Here is a 27,767-nt window from a genome sequence, read left to right as displayed (position 1 = left end):
GCTGCGACAGGCACCGGGGAGGAGGGCGGGCGATATGAATGTTAGCAGCCCTACATGCCAAGAACAGATGCATACTGGTAAGTAACATATTCAGTTCGAGGCATGTGGGCTGCTAAATTCATATCTTAGCATAGAATACATAGCAGTCCCTCCATCAGCGGCGGTTGCCTGTGCCAGCTGCAGAAACCTGAAAAAGTGTCTTGAGAACAGCCTGTCCTACAGCTGCTTGCTGCTTGGAATGCACATCAACACAGTAGTGTTTTGTGAAGGTATGTGGTGTGACCCACGTGGCTGCTCTGCAAATATCCTCTAAAGGAATGTTCCCTAGGAAAGCCATGGATGCCCCCAGTTTGCGTGTGGAGTGCGCTCTGGGGGGTATTGTTAAAGTGCGCTTGGCTTTTTGATAACATATCTGGATGCACTTAACAATCCACCTGGCTATCCCTGCTTTGGAAATTGGGTTGCCTTTGTGTTGTGGTGCGAAGGCAACAAAGAGTTGTTTTGTCTTTCTAAAGGGTTGTGTTCTGTCTATGTAGTACATCAACGCCCTCCGTACATCTAAGGTATGGAGCATTCTTTCCGCCACCGTTTGCGGGTTTTGAAAGAATGCTGGTAAGTCAATAGTTTGGTTTAGATGAAACTGTGACACCACCTTCGGAAGGAATTTGGGGTTAGTGCGTAGCACTACCCTATTTGGATGAATTTGAATGAATGGCTCTTGGATTGTGAGCGCCTGCAGCTCACTGACACGCCTCAGAGACGTAATAGCTATAAGGAAAGCTACTTTCCACGTAAGGAACTGGAGTTCACACGAGTGCAGTGGCTCAAATGGTGGTCCCATCAGTCTGGTGAGGACGACATTGAGGTTCCACACTGGAGCTGGCGGTGTCCTTGGGGGAATGACTCTTTTCAGACCTTCAAGGAAGGCTTTAATGGCGGGCACTCTGAAGACAGAGAGGTGCTGCCTGTTCTGAAGATAAGCCGCTATGGCGGATAGATGTATCCGAATGGAAGTGTACGCCAGATTGCACTTGTAAAGATGCAACAGATAGCAGATGATGTTGGGGATAGATGCATCAAGCGGGTTGATGTCATTGGCCGTACAGTAGATGACAAAACGCTTCCACTTTGCAGCATAGCATGCTCTAGTAGTTGGTTTCCTCGCCTCCTTGATGATGCTCATGCATTCTGGAGGCAGGTTAAGGTACCCAAACTCTAGGACCTCAGGAGCCAGATCGCCAGGTTGAGCTGTTGCGGATCTGGATGCTGAATTTCTCCATGGTTCTGCGTCAAAAGACTGGGCGTGAGACGCAGTCTTTGATGCGGCACCACTGAGAGTTCGAGGAACGTGGTGTACCATGCTTGGCGCGCCCACGTTGGAGCAACTAGGATGAGAGTCATCTTGTGCTGCCTTAGCTTTCTTGCGACCAGCGGTATTAGAGGGGCTGGCGGAAAAGCGTACGCAAATTTGCCTGACCAGTTCATCCATATCGCATTCCCCTGCGACTGTGGGTGAGGGAACCTGGCGGCAAAGTGTTGGCATTTTGCGTTCTCTGTTGTGGCAAACAGGTCTATCTCCGGATGACCCCACTGCTGGAAGTACGGGTGGAGGACAGATGGGTGTAACTCCCACTCGTGCATTTGATGGCTGTACCTGCTGAGCAGATCCGCCATCTGATTGTCCTTTCCTGGGAGGTGTTCTGCCATGAGGAAAATGTTCCTCTGAATGGCCCACTTCCACATGCTCTGAGCCAGATGAGACAGCTGTGGCGAGTGGGTGCCTCCCTGCTTTTGAATGTAGTACATCGCGGTCATGTTGTCCGTCCGGACTAGCACGACCTTGTTGCACAGATGTACAATGAAGGACTTGAGCGCCATGAAGATTGCCATCAGTTCCAGATAGTTGATGTGCATCTTCTGTTGCTGCGTTGACCATAGTCCCTGTACTGTGTAAGTGAGCACATGAGCTCCCATCCCTGGAGAGATGCGTCCGTTGTCAGGACAATCTGCGGCACAGGCTCTCGGAACAGTCGGCCCTTGCAAAGGTTGTGTGGAGTCCACCAATGCAGAGAGTTGTATGCCCGACTGGTAACCAACACTAGGTCTGTCAATTGTCCACGAGCCTGTGTCCACTGATTCGCTAAGCACTCCTGGAGCGGGCGCATGTGTAGCCGTGCGTGAGGGACTATGAAGATGCAGGAGGCCATCATGCCTATCAACTGCATGAACACTCTCGCTGGAAGCGAGTGTTGTGGCCTGAACCTTTGGATCAGGGCCTGCATGCTGTCTATCCTGACTTGGTTTGGCTGAGCCATGGCCGTCAGGGTGTTGATCGTTGCACCTAGGAACTGCCGGACATGTGCCGGCTGAAGATGCGATTTTGGGTAGTTTAGTGAAAAACCCAGATCGTGAAGAAGGTGAATTGTAGTTGACATGTCCGCGGCGCACTGCTGCTCTGACTTGGCTTGTACGAGCCAGTCGTCTAGGTAGGGGTAGACATGGATGTTCTGCCTCCTGAGGTGCGCCGCTACTGTCGCCAGACACTTGGTGAACACCCTCGGGGCTGTTGTGACTCCGAAGGGTAGGACCTTGAACTGGTAGTGCCTGCCTTGAATAGTGAACCTGAGGTATTTCCTGTGTGACGGGTGTAGTGGAATGTGGAAATACGCATCCTTGAGATCTAAGGTTGCTAAGAAGTCTCCTTGGCTTAGCAAGGGAAGAATCTGTTGCAGTGTAAGCATGTGGAAATGTTCCGATAGTATGTACAGGTTGAGGGGGCGTAGATCTAGAATGGGTCTGAGAGATCCGTCCTTCTTTGGAATAAGGAAGTACAGGGAATATACCCCTGTGCCTTCCTCTCCCACCGGCACCTGCTCGATTGCTCCCTTTTGCAGCATCACCACTACTTCCTGGTGCAATAAGAGCAAGTGCTCTGCGGACATAGGCCTTTGCCTTGGCGGGATGTTGGGTGGAGTGGACTTCAATTCTAGGCAATAACCATACTGGACTAGTTGTCGCACCCACCTGTCTGTGGTGATGTTTTTCCAGACGGGCAGGAACTGCTGCAGTCTCCCCCCGACAGGTGTGAGGTGGTCGGGGGGCAGTGACAGAGAGTCACTGTTTGCTAGGAGTAGAGGAGCGGGGGTTGTTGTTTCCTCTGCCGCGACCTCTGTTGCTGTTATTCCTGTAACCTCCCTTGTTCTGTTTCGTGAACGAGGATTGTGCCCCACCTTTTGAGAACTGGGATTGTTGACCCATTTGTCCTCTGGTGACCCCACGTGCACCTGAGCGACGAAAATTGCTACCACGAAACTGCTGAGACTGCAGGGCCCCCATGGATTTAGCAGTTTCCGTGTCCTTTTTTATCTTCTCTAGGGTGGTGTCAACATCTGGACCAAACAGACTATCAGGATTGACCGGTTGATTAAGAATTGTTGTCTGAATATCCGGTTTAAAGCCTGAGATGCGTAGCCACGCCTGTCGTCTCAGCATAACGCTAGTGTTGACAGCCCTAGCAGCTGTGTCTGCAGCGTCAAGCGCACACTTGATGGCTGCGTTTGAGATTAGCTTCCCTTCGTTAATGAGCAGTTGTGTAGCTTCTTGGAACTGTGGAGGCAGGTGTTGTACAATTTGTTCTAGGGTATCGTAGTGTGCCCTATCGTAACGCGCCAAGAGCGCCTGTGTATTGGCGATGCGCCAAAAGTTTGATGCCTGTGCAGCTACTCTTTTGCCCCCTGCCTCTAGCACTTTGGACTCCTTATCCGGGGGAGGAGCTTCACCCGTTGTCTGGGAGTTGGCACTTTTCCTGGCATTGGCGACCACAAGAGAGTCCAGTGGCAATTGTCCCCGGATGTAGGCGGGGTCCGCAGGTGCAGGCCTGTACTTCTTTTCAATGCGAGGGTTGACCACTCTCGCTCTTGTAGGCTCCTTAAAAATGTCCCCAGCATGTTTGAGGACTCCTTTTAGCATAGGAAGTGTCTTTACTGTCCTTTCAGAGACTGAAAAGGTGTCGAAAAGGAAGTCTTCCTCAACCGGGTCGGCATGCATGTCCACATCATGATTGGCTGCCGCCCTTTCAAGTAGTGCATGAAAGCCTGCTGAGTCCTCAGTCGGGGATGCACGTGCATTAAAGAGCTGCGGGTCCTGCCCCACACCCTGGGTGTTCTGGTCACCAGTGTCATCGTATGAATCCGGTTGTGCATCAGGTTCATCGATAGGGAAATTGTACTGCTCGTCCTCATCACACCCCTCACCCGCAGAGTGTTCTGGGGAGGGAGTAGGGCTCCGTCTTGGAGGAGGCTGGATTGGCTCCGTGAGGCCTGAGGCGTCAAGGGGCACCCTCTTCTTTTTCAGTGGGATGACATAGGAGTCCACTGGCTCCGAAGTGATTTTCCTCTTATAGAGGGTCAGCTTGCCTGTGTCAGCGTCGATTAAATGCTCTGAATCGTCTTCTGATTCGAGTACCCGACGTGGAAGCGGGCCAGCCGGTGATGAAACTTGTTTCGGAGCCGATTTGGTTGAAAACGCTTTCGGCGCCTCCTTAGGTGGCAAAAGAAAGAGAAGTTTCCCAGAAGGCTTTGCCGGAGTGTCCTTTTGCGGCTGCGGCGATGGTATCGGAGCCGACGGGGCAAAGGTTTTTTCCCTGATTCTTTGCAGTGAGTCTGCAATGAGGGACGTCTCACTCACAGTGGGTTTCGTTACTGACGAGGATGGTCTGATCGGTCCCTCGGATCCGACGTCCTTGTGGGCCTTGTGCGCTTTGGGCGCGGAACCCGTCTTCAGCGCCTCCGAATCCTGAGTCCGGGGCGCAGACTTCTTGTGCGTAGCCTCCTTGGAGCCGACTTTGGCGGGCTTGGACGGCGTCGTAGCCGCTGACCCGTGCCGACCATCTTTCTTGGAGGACCCCTCCTCAGGCGTCGGTTTCGATTTTGCAGCATCGGAATCGACGGACTTCTTCGGCTTCTGCGGACCGGAGGTCGACGGAGCCGATGGGGTAGCGGGCACCGTCTTTTTCACCGGCACGGCAGCCATCTTAGGGACACTCGAGTCCTTAAGTTTCGGTTTCGTTTTCGGGTCGGCCATTTTAGGTGTCGTCGATCCCGATGGTTTCGGTTTCGTTTTCGAAACGGTCTGCTCAGCAAGTGAGTCCGTAGCCGGGCCCGAAGGCGGGGCTGTGGCTTGCGGCAACGGGTCTTGGGTAAGGCCGACAGGCGATCCCGTGTCCCGGTCGGTATCTTCGTAACCTTCGGGGCAGAGCTCGTCCCCCGAGCTGTCTGCCGCGGCCCCATAAATCTCATCGTCGTCTCCTACCTCTTCGACGTATTCAAGGCCTTGACCCGCGACTCAGTCGTCGTCTCCCGGATCCGCCTCGACCTCCGTCTCTGGTGGGGAGATTTGTAGATGGTGACCCTGGTCCTCTTCGTCCTGGTCGCCGAAGATGTTCTCCGGATCCGGGGCCGCTTGCTTAGCTTCCAAGCGCACCGCGCGCCGAAGCTTGAGAGTTTTCTTTGAGCGGAACTGCGCACACAATTTGCACTTTCCGTCGTCGTGGTCAGGCGAAAGGCACTTGTTACAGACGGGGTGTAGATCGATGTGTGGGTACTTAGACCCACAGAGCGGGCAGTACTTAAACGGGCTCCGCTCCATGTCCGAAAAGGCTTGCAGTCGTGTCGCGATGAGAAGGCCTCAAAGTTCAGAGAGCGAAGAAAACTCCGCTTATTCCGGCTCCAAGAGACGGAAGACTCGAGACCGCGCGCAGACAATACCGACGCAATAAAATCGAGGCCTTTTGGCCGCTAAAAGTTAGTTTTACTTGGTTCCGACAGTAAGACGTCGAGACCACATCCGAACCCAATGGCGGAAAAAAACAATCTGGGGATGGAGCCGATGCCCATGGGCACTGTAGTCCAGGGGAGGAGCCACCTATCTCAGGATACTTCGAAGACTCTTCCAGGACAACAATGTGCAATCATCCGAGCCCAACACTAGGCGGCGATCTAATGCTAAGATATGAATTTAGCAGCCCACATGCCTCGAACATTCTAATACATCTAACATCTCTACCGGTTCAAAACTCTACTACGGTCTCAGCAGCTCTTGCTGGTCCTCACTTTACCCAACCTCACCGAGGCCTGAAAAACGGAGCAGCTTGGTCAACCTTCGTGAACTACACTGAAGACTCCATTGGCAGATTGATCAATACCCTGAACCCTGCCAATCACTTCACGGACCCCCTCACCACAAATGCAGTCAAAGACCTCTCAACCCTGCTGTTACCCCTCTGGTTCAAGATTATCAATAGCTCACTGGACCAAGGCCACATTCCAGATACCCTCAAAATCGGACAGGTTTCACCTATCCTAAAGAAACCCACGGCTGATCCCTCGGACCTAAATAACTATCGCCCTATTTCCAACATCCCTACAGTGGCCAAACGTTTGGAAAAATGTGTACAACTTCAATTGACAAGGCACATCGAGAACTTCGACCTCATGAACACACACCAGTCAGGTTTCCGAGCAGGGCACAGCACCGAATCAGCCATGACACACAATTGATGATGCACTGCACATCCTCGATCAAAACGGCTCCTGCCTAATCATCTTACTCGACCTCTCCTCAGCGTTTGACACGGTCAAGCATGAGCACCTGCTAGACATTCTGGAACACAGAATGGGGCTCTCAGGAACAGTGTTAAAGTGGTTCACATCATTTCTCCAGAACAGGACTCAGCAATTCAAGGTAAATAACTCTCTATCCAAACCGGTGCCAGTAACCCTGGGTGTTCCACAAGGCTCCGCACTCTCCCCAACACTATTTAACCTCTTCATGGAGCCTCTCACTCAAGTTTTGCAAGCATCCAACGTTCAATTTCACATGTACGCAGACGATACACAACTATACCTCAAGATTCACTCGGTAGACGACATCAACTTGCTTAACGTAACCCTCAGGAACACTCAAACATGGCTGGCAGAAAACCATCTCAAACTGAATGCCCTAAAAACAGAATTCTTGCTAATAGCCCCTCCCGCCAAATTACCCCTGATGCAAGAATGGATTAAACATCTTTCGGCACTCAATGTCCAACCCACAATTGTGGATTCAGCAAAATCATTAGGAATAACCATGGACAGCAACCTCACCATGCAGAAACAAATCAGTAATGCGACAAAGGGAGCAAACTTCCACATTAACATACTGAGGAAACTGAAACCCTTCCTACCAGCCAACGACCTCAAACAGGCTGTTCAATCCCTAGTCTTACCAAGACTGGACTATGGATGCATCTCTCTCTGTGGCCTCCCCAAGACATCAACCGCCCCACTAAGAGCGTCAATCAACGCCGCAGCGAGACTCATCACCGGTGCCAATAGAAGATCACACATATCCCCGGAGCTACACTCGCTGAACTGGCTACCCTTGGAAGCCCGAATACATCTGAAAATTGCGTGTATGACTCATAAAGCCTTGCATCTAAATACACCCAGCTATTTAGCGCAGAAACTAACCCTCTCGGGCGGGGCTAGAGCCTTAAGAAGCACGCAAAACCTATTACTGAAGCCACAAAAATTCCACAAGAAGAAAACATACAACCGATCCTTCTCCGGGATGGCACCCAGAATCTGAAATGCTCTTCCCCCAGAAGTCAGACTGTACCCCTCCACAGCCTCCTTAAAAAAAACAAGTGAGGTCGATCCTCATGGCCAAATTCTGCGGAGCGTGATGTTCAGACACAGCAAGACTATTTCAGCTCGGTCCTTGTTCCTATACCGGAGACAGGCTCCATTAAGAGCCCTCTATTTCTCCTCAACTTACCTACTTCGCCCATACCGAGACAAAGATGACGACACACCATTAACCAGCTACGCCAAGATGGCACGATCATGTACTTTGTTCTCAACTTGACCATCCCCAAGTTTATGATTTATCATGTATTTAAGCACTTTACGTAACCTAACCGGTTTTGGACCGGTCTGTACTCTATTAACTTTACTGACTGTATAGCGCTCTGATATCCGCCTAGGATCTTGTTTGCGCTCTATAAAACTTTCAAATAAATAAATAGTGGTAATTCCTGGCCTTACGGTAATACCCCCTATGACAGTAAGGCTAGGAATTACCACTCATGTTTTGCCAGCTTGTCAAATCATCCCCTAGCATAGCCCCTTTAGATAACATCACCTTTTTAAGGCATCTGCACTTGCCCCAGTACTAGAATTACCATTTTCTATTCAGCCGAGCCCAGCCAACAGTAGGGCCCGTGTCTTCAGCGAGACCACTCCAAAATGGCCGACACACCACATACTTCTGGCTACACAGCCTCAGCATGTGGGGCACGTTCCAGCTCTTTCGCCCATTGGCGCACGCGCCTCCAGTTCTATACTCGTGTGCCCCAGTGCATTTTTCCTTTTAGATTGTCTGTTATTCCCAAACCAGATGTCTTCTCCTTTTTCCTTTCGAAGAAGCAAGATGGCCACTATTTTACCATCACGCTCCGGCGGTAGCCTTCTAGTGTTCACACTCCCGCCGTCGTGGCACAAGGCGGCCAGGTGAAAACCCTCAACCAATTAAGTTGCACATAAATACGCCTCCACCCACCCTCCCCTTCATTCCACGGAAGCAGCAGGAGAGAGTGGAGGCGAGGACTACACAACTTCAAGTAAGTACGGCATAGCCGTTTGAGGAGGGATCTGACAACAATCAGGATTGCCTTTCGCCTGCAAATGACTAGATCTCTTCCTTTCCCCCCCCCAAATATAGGAGCGAAGTCTCTGTTTTTTGTCCTTTCCTTTCTCCAAACCAACAGATGAGTTGCAATTACCTCTCGACCCAAAGGCTCATGGGGCATTGACTCTTTACTTTTCCAGTATGTACTTGATTTACAGACAAAACTCACGCCAATGTTTTTTCAGCTAACAGCAGCCTACTCTAATATTCACTATATAGAGTGTGTGTTTTCTGTTTTATGTGCGTGTTATGTTATGTATTGTCTCTCCCTTTACCCGAACAGGTCACAGCACCTATGTTCAACTATAGGATATTTTATCAACCAAAGTCACTATATGTCACCTTTACCTTCCTTAGGTGACATGTGCCTGCGCATTGGGAAGCGCACGGAAAGTAACTATGCTCTTTATTTTACAGGCTTATTTAAAAAAAATACTGACAGAGCTAAAACAGAACATATATCCATACCACATAGGTATTGTATTTCTAATCACTTGTATATATACTTTTCACATATTGATAGCAACTAAGTGAGTGACAGAGGGATCTAACTCCGTCCTGACGAAGAGGCTTCCATAGCCTCGAAACATGTTGACATCACCAGGAGAACCAGCACATTAATAGCTGTGACTCTCCGATACACTGCTTTTAATGGTACCAATAAAGTTTTTTGAATCCATAAGGCCAGGTATTTTTTAACATCACTTTGCCATTCACCCCTGACCCTACTTCACTCACTCAAATACACCTCACAAAGCACTCACAAACTTAAAGTGCTCCAGCGTAGTCGCCAGTTGCAGCACGCCCCGTCCCGCAGCGGGGCGGGAAGACCCCGATGATGAAGCATGACACCAAGGGCCCTTTTGGTGTGTGAGGGGGATTTTAACAAATACTGTGTATGCCTTACATCTCTATACATACAGAAAACCTCCTAGAGGTGGATCTTTTTTGTTTTCTAATACCATTGCATGGAGGATGCATCCACCCAAGTGCTCTTTAGCACTACCTCTTCACTCCCTCATCTTTGATTACTGATCTCATTCACATGCTGTGGTCCTGCCCACGATTGCTAAGCTACTGGGCTGACCTGTGTCAGACGCTTCACACTGTTACACAGGTGCCCGTTCCGATGGAAGTTTTGTGGGGATGCGCAAGAGATCCAAGTCGTTGAAAGTGCAATTAAAATGTATAGACCTGGCCTTGCTACTAGCGATTAGATGCATAACGATGAGATGGAAGTCCCCCAGGCCTCCTAGGATCACCACATGGCAATCGGATGTGGTGCAGTGGGGTGGTGCAGAAGGTGCAGCTTTACGTGAAGAGGAGGAAAATGGACATAGGAAGCAGCCTATAGCAATGGAATGGGACGCACTGGTACTGACACTAGAGGAAATAGAGTTAGAAGTCACCCAGGTAGGGAGGTTGCAATAATTTGATCCAGTGAGCGGAGTTGGGCTGCAGAGGATGCCTGGGAGGCCCGCCTTCCTTTTTTGTTTCCCCCCCGCAGGAAAGTGTATGGGATAGATACGCCCGGCTGTTACAGCCCAACAGACATAACGATTGGCCCTACGAAGATTCCTATAGAAGGTTTCATAGCGACCAGGAGAGGGTGGGTTAGAGGGTGGGAGTTGCACTGAGGGTGGGACTTTATGGTTTCGAGAGGGTTATTGCTCTTGTATGCAGTGAAATTTTACGATGCAGTCAGTACGAGAATGCTGACAAGGGTGCGGCTGGACCTAGCCTCCCTTACTTGTTTTCTGGCTGTTATTTGGTTAAGAGACTGTATTTAGTTATTGTGAGACAAGACGGATGTACATGTTACCACAAAAAAGAAAAACATGACTGATAAGTATGCATATAATACTGTAAATGTGAACCCTTATTGCAGTCATCAATAAAGAGTTAAAAAAAAAAAAGACAGCCCTCTCGGATATACAGACTCAGATTTCTACTAATTTTGTGCAATAGAAGGGAAAAGCAATGAGACGGGAAGTAAGATAGCAACCCATGTAAAAACTCACTTTGTTCTGTGGAGCCAAAGCTTGACTGCTGGGAATCCTGTAAACAAAGAAAGTATTTAAACGTGAACATTGCATTGCACTGTGAAAATTACACCATTTAGTGCACATATTTAGCCACTAATCGTACTTAAAAGTATAGCTCAATGGAATCCTAAGGAACCATATGTTTACCCAGGATGCAAGTTTGGTAAAAACGAAAATAAACAGACTCTCCATTCAATTCAGATTTACAGCATATGGAATTAAATCTAGCATTTACAGAGAATAAGCAGCATATGCTAGGCAGGGTCAGAGGTAAGCGTTACACTTTTCTGAATCTACTGCAAAATATAAAAGCACCATGCAGACCTTAAACTAAAAAGAACACATTTTACAGAAATCTATATAACTCACATAGTCAATCAGCCAATCTCCAGTTCTAGAAAGTCCTGCCTTTCAACCGTTGTAATGGTTATTTGGCAGCCTACATTATTTTAGTACCCTCTGTCAGATCCAGATAATACGATTGATTTCTACTGATAAATGTGGTCTTGCTGCTTTGCATCAGTGTTAGTTTGTTCAGCCATGTAATGTTTACTACTTTTTTTTATGACCGTAGGGATTGTAGGCTTTAACGAATGTGTGGTTTTCAGGAAGTGTTACTGATTGGGGCGGCATCTAAATCCCTGCGTCGTCTCGTGTGGCATGTTGGAAAAAGTGTGGGCAGGAAAAGCTTACTGTTATTGTTTTTAGATTATATAGCACAACTACTAACAGAACTAAAATCAGCCAGACCTACTGGCTTTGTTAATAGTCATTAGCTGTTTAAAATTAACGAGTAACAACGATTTTATTGTAAATAATATTGAACATTTTGTAATTCTCAAACTGAGATTGTGAATAAAACATTGCAGAGGCCTGTAAAAGGGGTAGAAGTCTTCAGTGTCTCAGTCAAACTTAAGTTCACTCTTTCCATCTCATCCATCTGCATACCTAACACCTCATCGATTTCCTGAAATACGTGACTGTTGCTCTGTGCACTCAACTGAGAGGTCAAGGCTTAGATGACCATGTATTCTGATCAACTATGACCCACTGATAGGTACTGTGAGAAACTCACTCATATAGACGGCCTGTTACAATCACCTGGAAGGGACTCACTTGAAAGTATGCACAATAAGAGTAATATGCGACTAGAAAACAACATACAGAAACATATCCTGGAAATAATGAACACTCTGAGGTAACGAAAGATTAGGTAAAACATGTGAACATAAAACACCAACTAAATCGCTGACGGGGATTACTTTAACGCTGCTTACATTCAGTTTAGAAATCAATCAGTGATTTTACCAGTGGAGTTAAGGACAATGATATATGCCCCAATAGGGGCGAGCTGCAATATTCGTTTTTCATTACCACTCGGTTTTCAAACCCTGGGGAGCTGGGCAGATGACAGGAAAAGTTAGGTTGGGGCAGAGGGGGCTATGTGAAAGTACCATATCAGCAGATCGGCTCCCTGGACTAGGCATAGACCTGTCAGTTTGATGCATGCACAGCAGGCCTTCTTTTTTTTCCTGGGTAGATTTAACAGGCCATGGTGGCTATTGGTAATACTGTGAAAATCATGAAGAAGGGACTTTATAAAAGAGGAATCCTTATACCTGCGATTCTGGGCTCTCAGGTCATTAATCGCATTGCCTTCCGTATGGACAGCTGCTGGGTGTCTGAGGATACAAAGAAGTTTGGGAAAAGATCTATGAGCTTTCGATCTACTGATCTCTTCTACCACAGAGCAAGGGGAAAATTAACATGGACTGGGACTATCCCCAATACGCACAAGTTACTACTTGTGTAACGATATATCTTTAAGAGACATTAGTTAGTGATAGATTCCTTACCTTAGAATATCCCCAGGCGTCAGACTGGATCCGGAAATTTTTGCGTAGCAGTACCCTTGCGCGTCGGTAGGTGTCGTCTGCGGCTCCGCGTCCGTCGTCGGCGTCGTGGGTGCCGCGATGACGTCGTCGGAGTACTTAGACGCCGCCTCCGGTGCTGACGTCAGTTCTTAGACACAGCTTTTCCGCGCCAGAAACGCAGAGCTATGTTAAAAACCAACACTGGTGCCATTGAAACTAGGGCCCTGAAGGGGATGACCTTAACCCAAGATATCGGTTCGCAGAACGGGGAGGATGGGTGGGTCGGTAAGGAATCGATCACTAACTAATGTCTTACAGATATATCGTTACACAAGTAGTAACTTGTGCATCTGAAAGAGACACGTTAGTGATAGATTCCTTACCTTAGAATAGATACCCCAGCAATACCAACCCTGGAGGTGGGTCTGCGAACCAATAATCACACCAGAAAGTCCTGGAGGACGGAAAGGCCAAAGAAGCCATCTCTCCGGACTTGGCTGTCCAGGCAGTAGTGTCTTGCAAACGTGTGCAGCGAGGCCCACGTAGCTGCCTGGCAAATGTCCTGCAAGGGCACTCGCCGGCCCAGGGCAGTTGTAGTCGCCGTGGCCCGAGTGAAATGAGCCCGTAATCCAACTGCGGGCTCCTTTTTAGCCAAGGAGTAACATGCATGGATACACAAGATGATCCACCGAGAGATGGTCCGCTTGTGCACCGCCTTTCCCTTCTTAGCGCCCACGTAACCAACAAAGAGTTGGTCATCCACCCGGAACTGGCGTGTACGATCCAGATAGTAAGAGAGCGCACGTTTTGGGTCCAGACGGTGGAGCCGCTCTTCCTCTTTAGAGGGATGCGGTGGCAGAAAGAAGGTAGGCAAGGTGATAGACTGCCCGATGTGGAAGGCCGTGACAACCTTGGGCAGGAAAGATGGCCTAGTCTGCAACACAACCTTGTCCGGATGGACAGAAAGGAATGGGGGTTTAGATGAAAGAGCCTGGAGCTCACTCGCTCTCCTGGCAGAGGTGATGGCAACCAGGAAAGCAGTCTTCAGAGAAAGAAGGCGGAGAGGGCAGTTGTGAAGTGGCTCAAAGGGAGCGCACATCAGAAATATAAGAACAAGGTTCAAGCCCCACTGAGGCATCACAAACTGAACAGGAGGGAACGTGTGTGTGATGCCTTTAAGAAAACGATTTACAATAGGGGACTTGAACAAAGAAGGTTGATCAGGCAGCCTTAGAAAGGCTGAAAGGGCAGAAAGGTAGCCCTTTATAGTGCCCAGAGCAGAGCCCTGCTGGGCAAGAGAAAGAAGGAAGAGAAGAACCTCAGAAAGAGGGGCAGAAAGTGGATCCACAGCCTTTGCTGTGCACCATGCCACAAATTTATTCCACCTGCAGGCGTATACCGATTTTGTGGAGGGACGCCTGGCTGCCAGAATGACATTACAGACTTCAGGAGGCAAGTCAAATGGCCTCAACTGTCGCCGCTCAATCTCCAAGCATGGAGGTGGAGACTGGACAGGTTCGGGTGGAGGACCGTCCCCTGCTGCTGCAACAGAAGGTCCTCCTGAAGAGGCAGACGAACTGGGGGATCGACCGACATACTGAGTAGCTCGGGATACCAGTACCTTCGTGCCCAGTCCGGAGTCACAAGGATGATTGGGCCCGGTCGCGCTTGATCATCTTCAGCACTCTGGGCAGAAGTGGTATAGGCGGAAAGGCGTACAACAGACCGCAACTCCACTCGCGACGAAAAGAGTCTCCGAGTGAGTGCCGCCTTGGAAATTCCAACGCGCAGAACAGATGACATTGCGCGTTCTCTTCTGTGGCGAATAGATCAAACCAAGGCTCTCCCCACTGCTGAAAGAGGCCTTGAGCCACATCCAAGTTCAGACGCCATTCGTGATCCATCATGCACCGACGGCTGAGCTCGTCCGCCCTGGCGTTCAGGGAACCTGCCTGGTGTTGAACCACCAGGATCACGCCCTGATGTTCCAGCCACCGCCAGAGGCGCAGAGCCTCCTGGCAAAGGGTCCACGACCCCACCCCGCCCTGTTTGTTGCAGTACCACATGGCGGTGGTGTTGTCCGTGAACACCTGCACTACACTCCCCCGAACAGAGGGGAGGAATGCTTTCAGCGCTAGACGAATCGCCCGCAGCTCCAAAAGGTTGATATGGAGCCGGGACTCCGCCGGTGACCAGAGGCCTCTGATCTCCGCCTCTCCCATGTGGCCTCCCCAGCCCTGGAGGGACGCGTCCGTCACAACTATGTGCTCCGGTTGGGGAAGGGAGAGGGATCTGCCGCTGACCCAATCTCGGTCCGTGAGCCACCACTGCAGCTGTCTCGCAGTGCCCTCTGAGATTAGGACATGGTCAGATAGGTTGCACTGATGCTGGGCCCACTGAAACATCAGGTCCCACTGCTGAGCCCGCAACCGCCACCGGGCGTGATGCATCAGAAGGATGCAGGAGGCCATCAGCCCCGGAAGCCGCAGCGTCAACCTGACCGAGATCCGGGATAAAGGCTGAAAGAGTGGAATCAGAGCCTGAATATCCCGGACCCGCTGTTCGGGTGGATAAACCTGAAACTGCGCAGAGTCGAGAACTGCTCCGATGAAGAGGAGCTTCTGAGAGGGGCACAGGTGTGACTTCGGCACATTGATGGAGAACCCCAGCTGGTGCAGGAGATCTGCTGTAGTCTGGAGGTGGCTGACGACTGTTTGGGGCGAGCCCGCCTTCAACAATCAGTCGTCGAGGTAGGGGAAGACTGAAACCCCTAACCTGCGCAGATGGCCACCGCCATCACCTTTGTGAACACCCGTGGGGCGCTGGTAAGGCTGAAGGGGAGCACGGTAAACTGAAAGTGCTCGTGGCCAACCGTGAACCGCAGGTAGCGCCGTTGGGCCGGCAGGACGGGGTTATGGAAATAAGCGTCCTGCAAGTCCAACGCTGCCATCCAGTCTCCTGGGTCCAGGGCAGCCAAGACCTGAGCCAGTGTCAGCATTTTGAACTTCTCCTTCCGGAGGAAGCCGTTGACGTTCCATAGGTCCAAGATAGGGCGTAGGCCCTCTTTGCCTTTCTTGGGTACCAGAAAGTAGTGGGAGTAGCAACCACACCCTACTTCTGGCCTAGGAACGCGCTCGATGGCCCCCTTGGCCAAGAGGGCCGTAACTTCCTCCTGCAGAAGTCGCAAATGAACCCCCGATACACGGTGGTTCTACGGTGGCATGGCTGGAGGAGTCGCCTCGAAGGGGAGGGAGTAGCCCCTACGGACGATTTGCAGCACCCACCTGTCCGACGTGACAGTGCGCCAGTGGAGGAGGTGATGGCGAACCCTGCCCCCCACTGGTGACACATGGGCCTGAAAGCACGGACTAGGAGGGTTTTGAGGCGGATGCTGCGGGGAAAGGTGTGGACTGTCCTCGCCGTTGTCCCCGACCGCCGCCACGGCGGTTTCCACGGCCGCCACCGCATTGGGCATTACTCTGCGGTGCGTGGCTGGCAGCACGTGTGGGTACACCCCTTCCTTGGCCACGAAAGGAGCGAAAGGCACCCGATTGCTGGCGTGGGGCCGAGAGGCCCAAGGACCTGGCCGTAGCCCTGGAGTCCTTAAAGCGCTCAAGCGCATGGTCTGCCTTGTCGCCAAAAAGGCAACGGCCATCAAACGGCATGTCCATGAGTGTGTTCTGGACATCAGCCGAGAAGTTGGCGGACCTCAACCAGGCGTGGCGACGAATCGCCACCGTGGTTGCCATCGCTCTGCCCAGTGAGTCGGTGGTATCCAGTCCACACCGGATAGAATAACGTGCCGCATCTCGGCCTTCCACAAGGGCTTGGCCGAGTTTAGCCCGTACCTCCAACGGGCATTCTGGCAGCACGTCCGCGACCGTATCCCACAGGGAGTGGGTGTAACGGCCCAAGAGGCATGCAGTGTTGGAAGAGCGCAGTCCCAGACTCAGGGAGGAGAATACCTTCTTGCCGTATTGCTCATACCTCTTGGATTCCCTGTCAGGTGGAGCAGACGGGAATGCAGTCTGGGAATTCGAAGCCTGAATAACCAGGCTCTCGGGGTGGGGTGGGTGGACAGGAAACAAGGGTCGCCCGGGGCCGGGCGGTGGCGTCTGGCGACGTTCCTATCTACAGGCGAACCTGTAGCGGGCCTGGACCAAGTGCCCAAAAGAACGTCGGTCAAGGACTCATTAAACGGCAGCAGAGGCTCAGCCAAGCTTGACTGCGGTTTAAGGACCTCAGTGAGGAGGTTAGTCCTCACGGCCGCGACGGGGAGCTCAAGGCCCAAGGCCTTGGCTGCCCGCGTCAGCACCACACTGCAGGCTGCCCCCTCCTCCGTAGCCACGGTAGGAGGTGAGACAAAACCAGTGTCCAGCGAGGTATCCAGACCACTGGCATCCCCAAGTCCACCTGTCCAGTCCTCCTGGGACTGACACTCCCATGTCAGAGGGTCCTCAGACCCCTCCCAATTCTCCTCATCACCCATCTCCTGATATTCAGGGGTGTCAAAGGATGGGGCCGGTTCATTGAAGTAAAAGTCTCCAAACGGCGTCGAAAGTGGCGTCAAGCAGCGCCGTTTCGGAGCCGGAACCGGAGCGAGTGAGGCATCGGGGACGGCGCTGTCTTCGGACGGCGCCGTCCCCGATGCCTCACTCGCTCCGGTTCCGGCTCCGAAACGGCGCTGCTTGACGCCACTTTCGACGGGGGTGACACCTGAGGGACCGGCGCCGGGGAGGTCGTTAGGTCAACCGGCGACGACCCGGATCCGGAACCGGATCCAGTGGGGGCCTGCGGCGCCGAAGCCCCCGACCCGCTAGGACACCCAGACGGGTCTGCTGGGCCCGAAGGCGCCGCGGAGCCCGCCGGGGGAGTGAGGGACCTCATGGCCATGAGGAACCGCTCGATCTCCTCCGGCGTCGCAGGCGCGGCTCAGGGACCGGAGGGTATGGAGCCGGACGCGACTACTACGACGGAGCCGCGTGGGCGGTGTCACCCGAACCCCCAGCCGCGTCGCGCGGGCATCGGAAGAGCGATGACGTCTCTGACTTCTTGTGCTTACCTGACGACTTCGACCCTGAGGAGTGATGTCGACTCCCGGAGCTATGATGGCTCCGCTCCCGCGACCGGTCCCTCGACCTCCGTCCGGACCGGGACCTCTCGCGGCGCGGGCCGACTGCCGGAGTTTGAGTCGCTTGCAGGAGCGCTCCCGCCTAGCCTTCGAAGTTAGGGCCCGGCAGTAGGAACAGGTCTTGTCGTCGTGGTCGGCGCCGAGACAGTGGAGACACCGACGGTGAGGGTCGGTGACCGACATCAGTCTGTCACAGTCCTCACAGGGCTTAAAACCTGGCATCCCCATCGGCACCGTTCGGAGTCGAAGACTCGAAAAATTATCAAAAGGGATCAAAAAATTTTAGTCAAATAATGACTAATTTACCACTTTTTCTGGATCTGCGCTGCTGGCGCGGAAAAAAGAAGAAGAACTGACGTCAGCACGCGGAGGCGGCGTCTAAGTACTCCGACGACGTCATCACGGCGCCCACGACGCCGACGACGGACGCAGACGACGCCTACCGACGCACAAGGGTACTGCTACGCAAAAATTTCCGGATCCAGTCTGACGCCTGGGGATATTCTAAGGTAAGGAATCTATCACTAACGTGTCTCTTTCAGATAACGCCGGCATTTAAAAGCTACCCCATCTACAGAGAACTGGCATTTCCAGAAGCCATAACAGAGCATCACATACATTTTGGTGGGAAAAGTAAGCCAATCACAATCAAAAACAAGGTTCTGCCCAAATGCATGCACGAAACCCCAACTGACTGGGAGAGGAAGGTAAAATGTCTCTGGATTGGCAAAGGGTCCAGTGCGAATACAACAAAAAATAAGGTATGATCAAGCGGTGCGGGAAGGAGACTGTCAACTGGTGTTTGGAAAGAAGAGTGGGAAGACCTTAAGGATCTGTTTATTCCAGATGACCTTAGTCACTCAAGGACCAATTGGTCTTCTGTGGCAAAGGTAGCGAGTAGTTTAAAAGCAAAGCTAGGCAAACCGGTTAATACAAAAATTAGTAGTGCTTCCAAGGAGAGTGCCCAAGACTCAATAGAGAGTAAGCTATCAATGACCTTAAAGTTGGACATTACAATGGCAACTTTCATGGGGTAAACTTGTCTAAGACCATAAAAGCTGCCTGAGAGAGCCAAGGTTAAGTTAGTGGACTTAACCACTAACCACTAACAAATACTGCAAATGGCAGAGGCTGCAAAAGAGTACAGTAAAGGTACTCTAGGGTTGAGAGAAGTGAACTCTGTGCCTGTTACTGAATGCTAACTGTGACAAATTGGCAGACTGACAGCATTACATCTTTATGAGAGTAAATTCTAAACTCTAGGATCTTGTATTTCTAGATGCTGTTGTTCTTCAGGGGCCTTTTGTAAAAGTAGGAGTGAAGCTCATGCAAACCTTTAATGGGCTGGATAAGTAGCAGAATTTGATGTTGAAAGTGGTTATGTCGAACATTTTTTGAAGAGGCAGGAGGCACTCATTCGGCCAAGGATGAAAGACAGCACAGAGGAAAGGGTGAAGCAGAAAATATCGGAGCAGATATTAATGAACATCTTCACCAACTAGGGGAAAATTGGGCTGTGGATGGTCGATATCGAAAATAATCATGTTAAAGCAGTTTGCTGCAAGTTAAGTCAGGCGTGGCCAAGCGGTCAGACATGGTGGACACGCTGTAGAACAGCTCCTGTCGCCCAATCTGCATTCATCATAATCCTCCCAGCATATTATCACTATATCTCTTTCCGCAAAAGCGGCCAGACTAGGCTCTGTGCGACCTGTGGTGATGGAGATCCCCAACATAACTCCAAATCTCTGACTGAAAATATATACTTGGCAGACACCCCCACATCCATCAACCCACTAGGGGCAGCACACTGAGCCTCTTACCTAAGAAAGCTCCCTAGATATAGAGGACGGCCTCTCAGGGTTCACAACAGTCATGTCTACCCATGGACACTGCGTCCAAACAATGGATAAGTTCACCGTAAAGGGCACGGCAACGACCACAGCTGCAAGTAGCCAGAACAGTTTCCCGGACAATGTTGCGCTGTTAGCCACAATCACCCAATCAAGGGATATGTTAGATGCTAAAATAGGCGGGGTTGGGTCTGATGTCAGGCTGCTACGCCAAGATGTACGCAACGCCGTGGGATGCTTTACCCAGGCTGAATATAGGGTTTCTGGAGTAGAAGACGCAGTTACTGCACTCCAAGGGAAGGTAAACACCCTCGAAAAACTTACACAAGGGCTTGAATCTTGAGTAAAAGATGCTGAAGGTAGAGCTCATAGAAATATTCTTCGCTTTATGGGCTCACCTGAGGACTGCGATGGCACAGATATGGGCACATACCTAGCCCAATGGCTCAAATCATGGATCCCAGCAGAAACCCTGTCTACGTGCTTCATCATTGAACAATCCCATAGAGCTCTAGCCCCAAAACCTCTCCCAGGTGCTAGAGCACGGCCGTTCATCACGCGTATACTCAATTATCACGGCAGACATTATTCGGCTATCCAGGACTCAAGAATCCCTTACTAATAAATCTACCCACATGATATTCTGCACCAGGATAGCATCACAACAGCGTCAGTCTTTCACTGTAGCTAAAGCTCGCCTGCGGGAATTACAGATCCCATACATGCTGCTTTTCCCAGCACGACTGAGAGCCAGTTACCAAAATAGCACCATGTTCTTCAATACACCCAAAGCGGTATTCCAGTGGACAGATGAGATCCGTCCAGTTGAGCCACATACGCCTCCTCCTCAAGACTCTGACTCTTAATCCGGCAACCCATGAAAGTAAGAATGCCAAGAAAGATAAACGACTACACAGATTAAGATCATCCTGGTGCTCCAGATCATGAGGTGACAACGCAAGACCCTAGGCAGTTGATTACAGATGATACCAAGAGCAACAGACTCACAGGAACTCAAGATAAAGAAACTTAACTCAGAGACGATAATTATGCTGGCACAAAAAGTGGGCTACAGAACCCCAACAAACCATCTAGAACTCTTCGGGATACTTTATTGGGATGGGAAGTATGGGGAACCATTGGACGGGTCATGTGCTCACCCCCGTCGGGGTGGGCTCAGTACACCATCCGCGACAGATGCTTCAAGGTTTCCTGAGGTATTGGGGTGGGAGTGGGTGGGGGTGGGGGTGGGTGGGTAGGGTCGGTTCAGTTGTGGGTTTTGTTTCATAAATGTTTTTACAGCACATCTGACACAGACGTAGTGTTCACCCTAACAGATACACCCCATACCATATACACCACACATTCTGATGACAGCTTTGAGCAGGCAGATTCCAGCTGGAAAGTTTAATTAGGCACACTGAATATCCAAGGCCTCATTGATAAGGTGGAGAGCTGTTCTCAAACAAGGGAATTGCATGGGAACAGACATCCTGCTCCTACAATAGACTCTTCTTAAGGGAACCAAGACACTGTGCCTGGCCCACTTCGGCGTCATGCACATATTTAATTCAGGATGCACTAGAGGCTCCAGAGGGGTCGCTTTACTAATTACATGGGTCAATCCACAAGGCAGGTATATCTTTGTACACAGTATGGTGGGCAGAGATTCTATAGTGCTGGGCCGTGTATATGCCACCCCACCTCTAAACCAACCATTCATCGAACGTATAATAGAAATATGGGGGTCGATTACGGAAAGCCTTGCATTAATTGGGGGACATTGGAATGATGTGATCCATCCGGAACACAACAGATGGAGACACAGCTCCGCAGGGAATACCAAAAGAATCCTGATTGGGCCCCCAGACAGATGTTGGGATGGACAGATACTTGGGAGGGCATTACACCCCACAACATCAGGGTACACATTCTTCTCATCCAATCATGGTTCATTCTCTAGACTGGACTATGTATTCATCACCAGTGGACAAGCCCACAGAATACCAAAAGTCAAGATCATGTCTCAAGGTCTGTCGGACCACTACCCAGTGAGACTACAATTATTGATCAGTCCTAAAGGCCCCCCTTTCATTGGCGCCTCTCACCCTGGCACAGGCAGAATCCACACGCCGACTGAGAGGAACTCACGTGTATTTTGCCAAGACAGCAGAACATTGCCAGCCCATATCATTCAGATCCTAACGACAAATACTAAGTCCAAGGATTTCTTTCTGATTTGAATATTTTGGCATACATCGCCACAAATTAATTCAGATCCTAATCACACATACTAAGTGCAAGGCTTTCTTACTGATTTGGGTAAGAAGACTACACTGCCCAAGTGAGTAAATTGGCACACATCGCCACAAATCAAAATACAGATTTGTATTGCCATTATAAAATACTCATCTGTTTATTGCCATTATATTCCTAAATCGATCTTTTAAGGGGCTACACTAGCAACTTCTACAGTCCTGAAGATGGTCGAATAGACGACAGCCAATCGACCGAAAAATCGACAACTACACTTATTTTCTGTATTATAATTGTATAGGCAATACTTGATTGTTTTATTCTCTTGTTTTGCCTTATCTTTACACCAGAAAAAAATGTAAACAATTGTAACTGAGAAGCCCAATAAATAATTGTTTTAAAATAGAACTTCCTGTTACATTGTGTGCTTGACAAATTCCAGTACCCCTCGATTTTTCAATACAATAACATTTTTCTACTATACACCCGTGTTTAGAAATATTATTATTATTATTAGACTAATTTGTTGTATATTTTCTTCTCACAAAAGCTGACTTGTTTAAAATAAATCCTTTTTTCTTTCGATATAATACAATAAAGCTCTTCTGACGTCAAGTCTTTGAAGAGCTCTTTCTGCTACTGAATCGGGTTGAGGAAAGAGCACAGGTAACAACTGATTTATTAATATGGAATGCAGAAACCACTTTGGGAAGGAATTTGGGATTGGTGCGAAGAACTAACTACCATATCTTTATGGAGCTGAAAGAAGGGTTCTTCTAAAGTTAATGCCTGTAGCTCATCAACTCTTCTTAATGAAGTGATTGCAATTAGAAATGCAACTTTCCATGAGGGAAACTGTAAAGGACACTTGTGTAGTGGTTCAAAGGGTGGACCCATAAGTCTTGTGAGTACAACATTAAGAGTCCACTCTAGTGCCGGTGGAATTCTTGGTGATATAACTCTTTAAGCCCTCCATAAAGGCTTTGATGACAGGAACTTTGAACAAAGACAAATGCTGTCTGTTTTGCAAATACGCAGCTAATGCTGCATGGTGCAACCAAATTGATGTGTAAGCTAGCCCACATTGCTGTAGGTTCAGAAGGTAACAGACAATCTTCTAAACAGGAGAATCTAGGAGGTAGAATTTGTTGTTGTTGCAGTAAACAACAAATAGTTTCCATTTTGCTGTATAGCAAGCTCTGGTAGTAGGTTTTCTAGCTTCTTTCAGAATAGTCATACAGTCTGGTTTCAAATTTAAATATCCAAACTATGACTTCAGGCGCCAAATTGCGAAGTTGAGCTCCTTAAGATTTGGATGCGCGATTTCTCCATGGTTCTCAGTGAGGAGACTGGAGGGGAGATGTAGCTTTTGATGTGGAACTACTGAGAGCTCTAACAGGGTGGTGTACCACGGTTGATGGGAGCATGTGGGAGCTAACAAAATCAGTGAGTGATGTGTGCCTGAGTTTCCGAACCAGAAACGGAAGGATTGGGAGAGGCAGAAAAGCGCAGGCAAATATCCCTGACCAATTCACCTATAAGGCATTGCCTTTGGAGAGAGGGTGTGAGAACCTGGTGCCGAAGTTTGTGCATTGTCTACTGTGGTGAACAGATCTATTTGTGGGTATCCCCATTGTAGAAAGTATGGATAGAGGGCTCAGGGATGAACTTCCCACTCGTGTATTTGCGGTCTCCTGTCGGAGGTCGGCAATTTGATTGTTCACTCCCGGGAAGTGTTCTGCTCGAAGGTGAATGTTGTGATGGATTGCCCATTTCCAAAATGTCTGAGATAGGCGTGACAGTTGGAAAGAGTGTGTTCCCCTGGTTTTTGATCATAGCACACTGTTGGCATGTTGTCCGCGGGGACTAGGACCACTACGCCTGTAAGATGAGAATGAAAAGCTTTCAGCACAAGAAACACAGCTGGAAGCTCTAAATAGTTGATGTGGACATGTTTGTCTTACCAGAGACCTGAATTGTGTAATGATGGAGATGAGCACCCCAAATCGTGAGAGATGTGTCTGCTGTTAGCACTTGCGGAACAGGGTCGATGAAAGGCCGCCCTTTTGATACATTTTGTGGGTTCCACCACTGCAGAGAGCAATGGGTGCGGCTGTCCACCAACACTAGATCTGTTAATTGACCCTGGTGACTGATTCCACTGACGTGCTAAGCATTCTTGTAATGGACGCATGTTTAGTTTTGCATGAGGTACTTTCGCAATGCATGAGATCATTCCCAGTAGCCGCATTAAAGTCTTGGCTGGCAAGGTTTGGAACTGCAGCAATAGAGTTTGAATACTGGAAATTCTGGCTGCATTGGGGAAGGCTAGAGCTGCGTGAGTGTTGAGAGTGGCTCCTAGATAAGATTGTATCTGTGAAGACTGTAGATGAGACTTTTGAATGCGGACAGTGAAACCCAATTGGTGGAGTAGGTGTAGAGTGGTCCGAATGTTTTTTAAACACTTTTGGGTTGTGCTGGCTTTGATGAGCCAGTCGTCTAGGTACGGGAAGACATGCATTTGTTATCTTCTGAGATGAGCTGCAACTACTGCTAGGAATTTTGTAAATATCCTGGGAGCAGTAGTTACTCCAAATGGAAGTACTTTGAACTAATAGTGTGTGCTTGCTATCACAAACCCGAGATATTTGCGATGAGCTGGATGAAGGTGAATGTTAAAATATGTGTCTTTAAAGTCCAGTGTGGACATTAAAGCGCCCTGCAGTAGGAGAGTTAAAACCTGTTAAAGCGTTGCCATATGGAAATGTTTTGACAGTATGTACTGGTTTAACTCGAGATCCAAAATTTGTCTTAAGGAACCGTCCTTTTTGGTAATTAGAAAATAAAGAGAGTAAACCCCCTGAATGCTAGTACTGAAACAGAACTGGTTCTATGTCTGCCTTTTGTAAGAAATTGCATCTCTCGTTTGAGTAACTGCAAATGGTCTGACAACAGTTTCTTAACGCGAGGTGGGATGTTTGGTGGATTGGAGGTGAGCTCCAGGCAATAACTATGTTGGATAAGGTTGAGTACCCATTTGTCGGTTGTTCTAGATTGCCACATGGGGGAGAAACTGTTAGTCTTCCCTTGACAGGTGTGGCGTGATCGGGGGAAGTGTGGGCAAGTCACTGTTTATTAGAAGGGATGTTAAGTGGTGTGGCGCCTTACCCCTACCTTTGGAATGGTTACCTCTATATCCTTCACTGTAGAAACCTCTAGAGGGAAAGGATTGGTTGTTGCCTTTATAAGAGGAAACATTTAGGTCTGAGAATGTTGCTTTGGACCCTGCTCTGTAAAATAGTGGCGCAAGGAACCTCTATTGGATGGGGACAGGAGCACTCATGGATTTTGACACTACTGTGTACTTTTTCATCTTTTTTAAGGATTGGTGGACTGCAGGACCACACAGGTGTTCCTTGTCAAAGGGGCTGTTCGAAATGAACTGTTAAGCCTCAGGCTTAAACCCGGAGATCCTAAGCCATGCATATCTTCTAAGGAGAATGCTGGTATTCATCTCCCCAGTTGTGGTGTCAGCTGCATCTCAAGCACATCTGATTGAGGAGTTAGAGATGAGTTTCCCTTCAACTAACTGCGGCGCCTTCGTTTTGTGTTTGTCTGGGAGATATTGGAGCAGTTGCTCCATCTCATCCCAGTGTGCCCTGTCATACCGAGCTAGTGGACCATGTGTGTTTGCGATGTGCCAGTGGTTAGCAGCTTGAAGAGCCACTAGTTTTCCAGAGGCATCTGTAAGTTTGGATTCTTTGTCTGGGGGAGGTGCATCCCCAGAGGTTTGTGAGTTAGGTCTTTTGCAAGCACTTGGCACTACTAGGGTGTCAAGAGGTAACTTTCCCTTAATAAACACAGGATCTGATGGCGAGTGTTTATATTTTTTATCTACCCTAGGAGTTAAAATACATGCTCTGACAGGGTCTCTAAAGATATCATCTGCATGCCTTTAAGCATAGGGAGTGTGTGACTTGATCTGTGTGTGGACTCAAGTATTCCAAATATAAAGTCTACTTCTAATGTTTGTATATGTAGTGGTGACTCACAATACTCTGCTGCTCTAGTAATGAGCAGTTGATGAGCCATATTATCATCTGGTGGTGAAGGCTTTGCAGTATAGAGGTCTGGCTCATTGTCTACTGGAGGGTCAATGGAGTAATCATTTCATTGGTCTGCAGGCAAATTAGTACTAGCATTCACCCTGATCTGCATCTGGATCTGTATGTGGAGATCAATGAGGTGTTATGGGTAATGGATCTTCAATTATTAACTGTGGACAAGATGGTGGAGGTGGGGGCAGGATAAACAGGGCTGGTAGCCATGTCCTTCTTCCTCTTTAAGGTAATGTTATCAGGAGGATTCTCTGCAGGAAGCTTGTGTTTGCTGGAGTTTTCGCCAAAATTGTGTCTTCATGTAATGCAACTGGTGCTATGTAAGGAGTAGTTTCTTACCTGTAACTCCAGTTCTGTAGTAGGGGTATCTTTGTTATAGTCATAATCTAGTGAATAGTCCCGCTCATGTGCGGGGACCCCGGAGCAATCAAAAATAATATCTTAAGCGGTCTTCTTTGCAGTCCTGCATAGACACTTAAGAGAAAAACAAAGACAAATAATGCAGCCTATAATCACGAGGCTACACTGGCCAATACTTCAACTTAAAGTGAAAAGGATAGCCAAATAAAATCAAATTTAACACATCTTGCCAAGTTTCACCCATAAAGAAACTTCCCTTCACCAAAATCCTTGAAATGATAGAGAGGAAGGGTTGGACAGACAAGCCCCCATAGGCTGCCATTATGTGTCTGGAAAAGTGATACCGTGCCTTTAAGGAACTCTCCAGAGACCCTCGATATCCCAGGATGCACAGCCAAAGTCCTTTTACTTTCAGTTCTTTTTGAAGGTGTATAAAGCACGGCCTGTAGCATACAGTACATTATCATTTTATCCACCGGGGAGGAGGGCTGGCGCTTATGACTATAACAGAGATTCCCCTACTACAGAACTGGAGTTACGGGTAGGAAACTACTCGTTCTGTAGAAGGGGATCTCTGTGTATAGTCATAATGAGGTGAATAGAATGGCAAGCCCATCCCAACAACCAATCCGGCGGTGGAGGAAAAAGACAACACCACTACTGTACAAACAGATTTCTCAACGAAGCCTGCCCAACCTGAGCATCTGCCCTGGCATCAGAGTCCAGACAGTAGTGCTTAGCAAAGGTATGGACCGACTTCCAAGTGGCAGCCCTGCAGATATCTGCAATGGGAACATTACGGAGTAAAGACGTTGTCGCTGCTTTGCCACTGGTAGAATGAGCCTTAGGTTTACCCCCTAAGGTCTTGTTAGCTTTCTAATAACATAACTGGATACAGGACACAATCCACCTCGAGATGGACTGTTTGGAGGTGGCAAGACAAGTTCTGACCGACTCATAATTGACAAACAATTGGTCTGACCTACGAATGTCCTTGGTCTTATCCAAGGAGAATTTCAACACCCTTCTGACATCCAGGGAGTACAGAGACCTTTCCGCTGGAGTGGAAGGATTCTGGAAAAACGTAGGTAAAGTAATAGTCTGATTGACATGGAAATCAGAAATTACCTTAGGAAGGAACTTAGGGTGAGTACGCATCACAACCTTAGCAGCATGAAATAAAGTACAAGGTTCTTGGCAACACAATGCCTGAATTTCACTCACCCTGCGGGCCGATGTAATGGCCACGAGGAAAGTCGCCTTCCACGATAAGTGCTGCAGTGAAGCCTTATGAATAGGTTCAAAAGGTTCCTTCATCAACCGGGACAGCACCACATTCAGCTCCCATGAAGGCGAAGGACGCCGAACAGGAGGAAACACTTTCTTCAATCCTTCCAAAA

The 27,767-nt window shown here is 49.1% G+C and overlaps 1 protein-coding gene across 1 annotated transcript in view; it reads right to left on the bottom strand.

Annotated features, from left to right (window-relative positions):
- Positions 1 to 27,767, bottom strand: part of AFF4 (ALF transcription elongation factor 4) — a 907,016-nt gene that overhangs the window by 576,857 nt on the left and 302,392 nt on the right. The window contains exon 8 of the mRNA XM_078653083.1: positions 10,752 to 10,788. Coding sequence (XP_078509209.1) covers positions 10,752 to 10,788 — 37 coding nt within the window. The remainder of the gene's footprint in view (positions 1 to 10,751; positions 10,789 to 27,767) is intronic.

This window comes from Lissotriton helveticus, chromosome 7, assembly GCF_964261635.1.
Source record: "Lissotriton helveticus chromosome 7, aLisHel1.1, whole genome shotgun sequence".
Taxonomy (NCBI): domain Eukaryota; kingdom Metazoa; phylum Chordata; class Amphibia; order Caudata; family Salamandridae; genus Lissotriton; species Lissotriton helveticus.
Note: the sequence above shows the minus strand (reverse complement) of the source record. Positions and strands in the feature narration are given on the sequence as shown.